This window comes from Lolium rigidum, chromosome 2 (genome assembly GCF_022539505.1).
Source record: "Lolium rigidum isolate FL_2022 chromosome 2, APGP_CSIRO_Lrig_0.1, whole genome shotgun sequence".
Classification (NCBI taxonomy): Eukaryota; Viridiplantae; Streptophyta; class Magnoliopsida; order Poales; family Poaceae; genus Lolium; species Lolium rigidum.
The window spans coordinates 36595778-36605071 of NC_061509.1; the positions used below are offsets into that span (position 1 = coordinate 36595778).

Here is a 9294-nt window from a genome sequence, read left to right on the forward strand (position 1 = left end):
AAACAGATATGGTACCAGGTGCGCATGACACGAGCCGGGTGCTTCGGCCACTTCCATCCTTCAGCCTGCGTTGGATACGTAACTTGTACACGCCCATGTACATACACGAGTAGATACATGCCCATGTGCTGTGAAAGCCCTGCATGCATAGAGAGCTACCAAGGGATTGATCGATGCGAATGTATAGCCACCACATTTAAATAAGAGAGCAGCATAAGCAGCCATGCATAGGTAGTTTGTACGGCCGCCCTGTCATGTGTATTTATACGTGTATTGCACACCCAAAATGCCACGTGATTTTCATTTGCTAGGTACAAAATCACGTCGAACAGCTACATTATTCTCTTTAGCTAGTTTTTCATTTTCTTCTCTTTTCCACATAGCATGCAATTCAGCCATCAATCTAATATTCTCATTAATTCTAACTTGGATGACATTTGCTGTAGTAACAATTTTATGTTCAATATCCTTATTAGGCATAACTTTCAATTTCAAAAGATCAACATCAGAGGCAAGTCTATCAACCTTAGAAGCAAGAATATCAATTTTATCAAGCTTTTCCTCAACAGATTTATTAAAAGCAGTTTGTGTACTAATAAATTCTTTAAGCATGGCTTCAAGACCAGGGGGTACACTCCTATTATTGTTGTAAGAATTCCCATAAGAATTACCATAACCATTACCATTAGCAGAATGATATGGCCTATAGTTGTTGCCAGAATTATTCCTATAAGCATTGTTGTTGAAATTATTATTTTTAATGAAGTTCACATCAACATGTTCTTCTTGGGCAACCAATGAAGCTAAAGGAACATTATTAAGATCAACATTAGATCTACCATTCACAAGCATAGACATAATAGCATCAATCTTATCACTCAAGGAAGAGGTTTCTTCAACAGAATTTACCTTCTTACCTTGTGGAGCTCTTTCCGTGTGCCATTCAGAGTAATTTATCATCATATCATCAAGAAGCTTTGTTGCCGCCCCCAAAGTGATGGACATAAAGGTACCTCCAGCAGCTGAATCCAATAGGTTCCGCGAAGAAAAATTCAATCCTGCATAAAAGGTTTGGATGATCATCCAAGTAGTTAGTCCATGGGTTGGGCAATTCTTTACCAAAGATTTCATTCTCTCCCATGCTTGAGCAACATGTTCATTATCTAATTGCTTGAAATTCATTATGCTACTTCTCAAAGATATAATTTTAGCGGGAGGATAATATCTACCAATAAAAGCATCCTTACATTTAGTCCAAGAATCAATACTATTTCTAGGCAGAGATAGCAACCAATTTTTAGCTCTTCCTCTTAAGGAGAAAGGAAACAATTTCAATTTTATAATATCACCATCTACATACTTATACTTTTGCATTTCACATAGCTCAACAAAATTATTAAGATGGGCAGTAGCATCATCAGAACTAACACCAGAAAATTGCTCTCTCATAACAAGATTCAGTAAAGCAGGTTTAATTTCAAAGAATTCTGCTGTAGTAGCAGGTGGAGCAATAGGTGTGCATAGGAAATCATTATTATTTGTGCTAGTGAAGTCACACAACTTAGTATTCTCAACAGTACCCATTTTAGCAGTAGTAAATAAAGCAAACTAGATAAAGTAAATGCAAGTAACTAATTTTTTTGTGTTTTTGATATAGAGAACAAGACAGTAAATAAAGTAAAACTAGCAACTAATTTTTTTTGTGTTTTGATATAAGTGCAGCAAACAAAGTAGTAAATAAAATAAAGCAAGACAAAAATAAAGTAAAGAGATTGGAAGTGGAGACTCCCCTTGCAGCGTGTCTTGATCTCCCCGGCAACGGCGTCAGAAATTTAGCTTGATACGCGTAAAGCACACGCCCGTTGGGAACCCCAAGTGGAAGGTATGATGCGTATAGAAGAAAGTTTCCCTCAGTAAGAAACCAAGGTTTATCGAACCAGTAGGAGTCAAGAAGCACGTTGAAGGTTGATGGTGGCGGAGTGTAGTGCGACGCAACAACAGGGATTCCGGCGCCAACGTGGAACCTGCACAACACAATCACAGAACTTTGCCCCAACGTAACAGTGAGGTTATCAATCTCACCGGCTTGCTGTAAACAAAGGATTAGATGTATAGTGTGGATGATGATGTTTGTTTGCGAAGAACAGTAAAGAACAATTACAGCAGATTGTATTTCAGATGTAAAGAATAGGACCGGGGTCCACAGTTCACTAGCGGTGTCTCTCCCATAAGATAGCAGATGTTGGGTGAACAAATTACGGTTGGGCAATTGACAAATAAAGAAGGCATAACAATGCACATACATATATCATGATGAGTACTATGAGATTTAATCAGGGCATTACGACAAAGTACAAAGACCGCTATCCAGCATGCATCTATGCCTAAAAAGTCCACCTTCAGGTTATCATCCGAACCCCCTCCAGTATTAAGTTGTAAACAACAGACAATTGCATTAAGTATGGTGCGTAATGTAATCAACACAAATATCCTTAGACAAAGCATCAATGTTTTATCCCTAGTAGCAACAGCACATCCACAACCTTAGAACTTTCTGTCACTGTCCCAGATTTAATGGAGGCATGAACCCATTATCGAGCATAAATACTCCCTCTTGGAGTCACAAGTATCAACTTGGCCAGAGCCTCTACTAGCAACGGAGAGCATGCAAGAACATAAATAACATATATGATAGATTGATAATCAACTTGACATAGTATTCAATATTCATCGGATCCCAACAAACACAACATGAAGGATTACAAATAGATGATCTTGATCATGATAGGCAGCTCACAAGATCTAACATGATAGCACAATGGGGAGAAGACGACCATCTAGCTACTGCTATGGACCCATAGTCCAGGGGTGAACTACTCACACATTGATCCGGAGGCGATCATGGCGATGAAGAGACCTCCGGGAGATGATTCCCCTCTCCGGCGGGTGCCGGAGGCGATCTCCTGAATCCCCCGAGATGGGATTGGCGGCGGCGGCGTCTGCGGAAGGTTTTCCGTATCGTGGCTCTCGGTACCGGGGGTTTCGCGACGGAGGCTTTAAGTAGGCGGAAGGGCAGGTCAAGAGGCGCCACGGGGCCCCACACAGCAGGGCTGCGCGGGCCCCTTGCCGGCCGCGCCGCCCTGTTGTGGCGGCGCCTCGTGGCCCCACTTCGTGACTCCTTCGGTCTTCGGAAGCTTCGTGCAAAAATAGGACCCCGGGCGTTGATTTCGTCCAATTCCGAGAATATTTCCTTACTAGGATTTCTGAAACCAAAAACAGCAGAAAACAGCAAGTGGCTCTTCGGCATCTCGTCAATAGGTTAGTGCCGGAAAATGCATAATAATGACATATAATGTGTATAAAACATGTGAGTATCATCAATAAAGTAGCATGGAACATAAGAAATTATAGATACGTTTGGGACGTATCAGTCCATCACATCATTCACATAATGATATGATCTTGTTATTAATAACATCCAATGTTCATGATCACGAAACCATGATCATCTATTAATCAACAAGCTAGTTATACAAGAGGCTTACTAGGGACTCCTTGTTGTTTACATAACACACATGTATCAATGTTTCGGTTAATACAATCATAGCATGGTATGCAAACATTTATCATAAACATAAAGATATATAATAACCAATTTATTATTGCCTCTTGGGCATATCTCCAACACATCAAGTGTGTCAAGTGGTTTGTAGTGGCCATGGTTGAGCTAGGTGTTTGGGTCTGAGTACTTGAGAGCAACGAATGCTCAAGACACGACACGACTACTGGAGTAGAACGTAGCCTATGTGTTTCCAGGAATGCTCGAATCCATTGATTGTAAGCATTGGAGGTGGAAGAATTGTCCCGCTAGATTGCATGGACAGATTACATGACACAAGAAGGATTCCACCATCATTCTTGAGGCGGTAGCCGATAAGGAGATTTGGAATTGGCATGCGTTCTTTTGGATGCATGCCTGTTGCAACGACATCAATGTTCTTCAACGTTCTCCTCTGTTTGCCAAGCCAACAAATGGCGAGTTGCCACCGGTGGAGTTTGAAGCTAACAAACTCAAGTACACCACGAGCTATACTACCTTGCAGATGGAATCTATCCGAAGTGGGCAACATTTCTAAAGCCAGTGCATGGCCCCTACAGTAATAAACATGTCCAATTGCATAGTGCTCAAGTGGTGGCGCGGAAAGATGCGGAGCGAGCCTTTGGGGTTTTGCAAACCCGGTTTTCTATTGTCAGAGGTCCGACACGGTTATGGTTTTAAGAGGACCTTTGGTACATCATGATGGCATGTGTGATCATGCATCACACGCTCATTGAGAATGAACAAGAGAAATATAAGGTCTACGACGTCTACGACTTGATAGGCCAATAGGTTTGGTTGTGGCGTGGTGGAGACCACATTGAGCGCTTCCTTTAAGTATACCATCACTTTCGTGATTCAGACGTACATGAGGAGCTTCAAACCGATATAATGAAAGAGTGGTGGAACTCGAATGACGAACCACACAACTAGTTCTATCTCTATGTCATGTTGTTTGTGTGTTGAACTTTACGGTACTTTGATGAATTATTTGGTGAACTACTTGTGATGTGATGTGATGTAATTGGTTTATTTGTTTAGATTTATTTGAGATTAATTTTCATATCAAGTGTTTCATATATGTGGGTAAATGAGATGCAAAATGAGGTGGGATGTGCGCCAACGGTGCCCTACTTTACATCATCTACTGCAACATGACTGTCCTATTTTACACCATCTTGTAAAATCAAAACTAAATTGGTAATGTAAAACCCACTTTTTGATTTGGATGCGCTATTTTACATCATCTATTGAAGATGCACTTAGCATGCCTAATTAGTCTTCTTAGCCATTCCAATCTCATAGAAGTATACTAGATATGCAAATCTGGGCGTTTGAACACTTGCAAAATTTAAAATCTCTGGACATTTGAATTGTTTGCTTCATATATATCTTCATCCTTTTTGTACTTGCGTAAATCCTGAACTTATTTTTGCCTTGTTACAATGATCTACAACATCTATCTACGTGCCTAATTAGTCATTGTACAACCTCAAAATAAAAATCAAAATCATTTAAACATTATACAAGGAAAATTCTACATACAAGAACAAATCAATCAACAACTGGTGGGTTAATCAGACGGAGTCGGGCGTGGTGCTGAACACCGGCTTGTCCTTGTCCACGACGGCTGTGGGCGCTGTGACGACGGCGGCATTGCTGGCGGTGGCAGAGCTCCCGCTCTTGCGGCGCGGCTTGGCCTCGCCGAGCATGGTGAGCACGTCGCGCATGGACGGGCGGTCCCTGGGCAGCTTGGCGGTGCAGAGCACGGCGATGCGGAGCACGAGGAGCATCTCCTCCCTGACGTGCGCGCATCCGCCGCCGACGAGCGGGTCGAGGTGCTCCTCCACCGTGTTGCTCCGGATCTTGTCCCTGACCCAGCCCACGATGTCCTGCCCTTCCCCGAACGCCGCCTCCACCGCCCTCCTCCCGGTGATGAGCTCCATCAGCACCACCCCGTAGCTGTAGATGTCGCTCTTCTGGTCCACCTTCAGCGTGTACCCGTACTCCGGCGCGATGTAGCCGTAGGAGCCGGCTACGACGGACACCGACTCGCCGGAGCGGGCCAGCGCGCGGGCCAGGCCGAAGTCGGCCACGCGGGCCTGCATGTCGGCGTCGAGGAGGATGTTGTTGGACTTGATGTCCCGGTGGAGCACCGGCGGGTGGCAGTCGTGGTGCAGGTACGCGAGCCCCTGGGCGACGCCGGCGGCCACGTCGTACCGGGACACCCAGTCTACCAGCATCGTCCTCGTCTCCGGTGTCCCGCCGTGCAGCGCCTCCCACAGGCTCCCGTTGGGCATGAACTCGTACAGCATCATGGCGTCCGCGTCGTTATGAATGTACCCGAGGAGCCGCACGATGTTCCGGTGCCGGAGCCGGCCCAGTAGGCCCACCTCCTTTAGGACGTCGGCAGTGAGGTCGACGTTGGCGTCGGATGCGGCAGGGCGCCAGAGCTTCTTGACGGCGATCACGGCGCGGGCACGCGGGAGCTCGGCCTTGTACACGACGCCGGTGGCGCCCATGCCGACCACGTTCGACTCCTTGATGCACGCGAGCACGTCGGCGCACGTGAAACCCAGCCGCTGGAACGCCGTCAGTCGCCACGGCCACGCCCCGGAGCTGTACTCCCCCGCGCCGCCGACCACGTACCACCGCCGGTAGGCGTGCCACCCACCGAACAGAGCCGTGAACGCGGCGACCACGGCGACCGTCCCCACGAGCCACCCCAACGCGGCGTGCCTGATACGTGCGCTGCCGCTGCCACGTGCGCGTGACAGACCAGCGGCGCGGCTCCCGGAGCACGGCGGGAGTACGCCACCGCACAGCCCGGCGTTGCCGGCCAGCTCGCTGGGGTTGATCGTGCGCAGGACGCCGTTCCCCGGAACAGGACCCGTGAGGTTGTTGTTAGCCAGGTTGAGCGTTTCCAGCGCTGGCGAGTTCCCGAAGTTGTCCGGTATGCCGCCAGACAACAAGTTGCTCGACAGATCGAGAATGGCGAGCGCCGGCATCTTGGCCAGCGCCGGCGGTATCTCGCCGGTGAGCCCGTTGTGCTGGAGGTTCAGGTTGACAAGCCTCTGGCACGAGGCGAGGCTCGACGGGATCTTGCCAACGAGCCGGTTGCCCGACAGGTCCAGCGCTCCCAGAGCCGGGCAGTCCTGGAACTCGTCAGGGAGCTCGCCGGTGATCAAGTTGCCAGAAGCCAAGAAGCTCTGCAACCCCGCGATGCTGAAGAGGCTTGATGGCAGCGAGCCCTGCAGGCGGTTGCGCGATACGTCGATGAACGACAGCGACGTCGACGACGCGAGGTCGCCGGGGATCTCGCCTGACAGGTCGTTGCCGGCGAGCTCTAGCCGCTCCAGCAGCGGCAGCTTCCCGAACCCGGCGGGGATCGTGCCGTTGAGCCGGTTGCCTTGCGCGCGCACGCGCTCCAGCGACGCGCACGACGCTACGCCGGCGGGGATCTCGCCGGTGAACCCATTCCTGAACATGATCAGCTTGGCCAGCGCCTTGCCGTCACAGATCCCGGCGGGTATGCCGCCGGTGAAGGCGTTCGACGACACGTCCACCCACTGCAGCGGCGAGTTCTGGCCGAGCGCCGACGGGAGCGGGCCCGATAACGAGTTGTTCCAGAGCTCGAGCACTTGGAGCTCCGGCATGTCGGCGATAGCCGCAGGCACCGCGCCGTTGAGGTGGTTGCACATGAGGTTGAGCAGCTGCAGGTTGCTCAGGTGCGCCATCTCGGCGGGGATCGGGCCGGTGAGCAGGTTGTCCGACAGGTCGAGGAAGACCAGCGACGAGGCGTTGCCGAGCTCCGGCGGGATCTTTCCCACGAGCTTGTTCTTGTAAAGGTAAAGCTCAGTGAGTGCCGGAAGCCTCCCGATCTCCGGCGGGATCGCGCCGTTGAGGTTCCCGATGGCGAGGTCGAGGTACTGGAGGCTGGCGAGGTTGCCGAGCTCCGGCGGGATGGGCCCCTCGAGCTCATTGTACCCAATGAGGAGGCTCTCGAGCGCCTCCATCTCCCCGAGCTCCGAAGGGATCTTGCCGCCGATGTTGTTTCCGGAGAGGCCCAAGAACTTGAGCTTGGCGAGCCTACCGTACGCCGCCGGGATGTGGCCGCTGAAGAACGCGCCCCTCATGTCGATGCTCTCGAGCGACGTGGCGTTCGCGAGGTCCACGGGAAGGGGCCCGACGAAGTTGTTGCCGGAGCCGTTGACGGCGACGAGGTCCGCGCACGACCCGAGGCCAGCGGGGAAGCTGCCCTCGAAGGAGTTCTGGCTCACGTCGAACACCTGGAGACTCGACAGGGGCGAGAGGGACTTGGGCAGCGCGGCGGCGAAGGAGTTGGAGGAGATGTTGAGAATCGCCAGCGCCGGCAGCCGGAGCAGGTCGCCCGAGATGGAGCCGCTCAGGTTCCTCCCGGCGAGGTCGAGCCCGTCGACGAGGCCGGCGGCGTTGCACCGGACGCCGGTCCAGCGGCAATGCAGCGAGGCTGTCTTCCAGTCGTCGAGCACACCCAGCGGGTCCACGAAGCCCGCCTTGAGCGCCAGCAACGCCGCCCCCTCGTCGCTTCCGGCTGCGCCGACATTGCCGGTGAAGAAGATGACAGACAATGCCACTAGTAACAGAAGTACTGCCACTCTTGCCGCCATTGGAATCTACCACAAAAGAACTTTTCCTTTAAGAGATCCCGTTTGCTAGCTTAGCTGAGCTCTCTGCTGCTTCTAGTGCTCTGCCATTGTCAGTGCACTGTCTCCTCTGCTCTGTTTAGTTTACTCCATTGATTTGCATCTGCAGGGAGAAGGAAGAAGAAGAGCAGAGGATGCAGCTAAGCCAGGCACACTACAAGATAGCACAAGAAACTTTATACCATTGGCGAGGTTGAGGAGAAGATTGGTTGATTCTACTATATCTTAATCATATCATCTTGGCATTATTTAACATGGCAGATTAGTGAGCAAATGTGAGGTGTCTCTAGGGAGCTGGAGGAAGAAGAGGATGAAACATGAGAACATGGAACATGGAGGGAATGTGTTTGTTCTAAAGTCATGGCTTTCCAGGCCTGCTTTGGCCATGTAATCTACCATTGTTTAATTAACATGGAACATGGAGTATTGTTGTAACTTTATGCCAGCCCATTAGATTAGTTGGTGAAAGTACATGTTTCATCTTACATTCCCTATCTGTGCAGACTGACTGACTGCATCAGAGTAGATCAGCTCTGGGTTCGAGGCCCTAACTAATTAACTACATTGCTAATCACAGACCCTTCTTATTCTTACATTGGTGGTACTGGTTTATTCTTTGGAACCTTCTGCCTATGAAGCTCTGGTAAAGATTTACTACTAGTACTAGCACATTCTTGTGTAGGTACTCAAACAGCACCCGAACTTAACTGCTTTACATGTCTAGTCGCTAGCTGCTTTTCTCCATGGGGAATTTTGTCCAGGTACTTAGAAAAGCTAATTAGGATCCTGGCTGAGAAGATCTCTTCTAGCATTGAGCAAAAGTACTAGTACTAATAATGATCATACATTATGGCTTTTAACAGCCACTTTCTTCGCGGGAGATCGAAATGAACTAAGAGCTAGTACATGTGTAGGAGCTAGTGACTTTTCACCATGGGAATTTTGTGCATGTACTTTCTTTTTCCTGCGTGTAGTTACTTCCAGAAGTAGGATCTTGGCTGAGAAGATCTA

General features: G+C 49.4%; 1 protein-coding gene across 1 annotated transcript; it reads right to left on the reverse strand.

Annotated features, from left to right (window-relative positions):
* Nucleotides 1-5175: 5175 nt before the first annotated feature.
* Nucleotides 5176-8247, reverse strand: LOC124689515 (MDIS1-interacting receptor like kinase 1-like). The gene has a single exon (XM_047223034.1). It carries the CDS (start codon nucleotides 8245-8247, stop codon nucleotides 5176-5178), a length of 3072 nt encoding a protein of 1023 aa, XP_047078990.1.
* Nucleotides 8248-9294: the final 1047 nt, after the last annotated feature.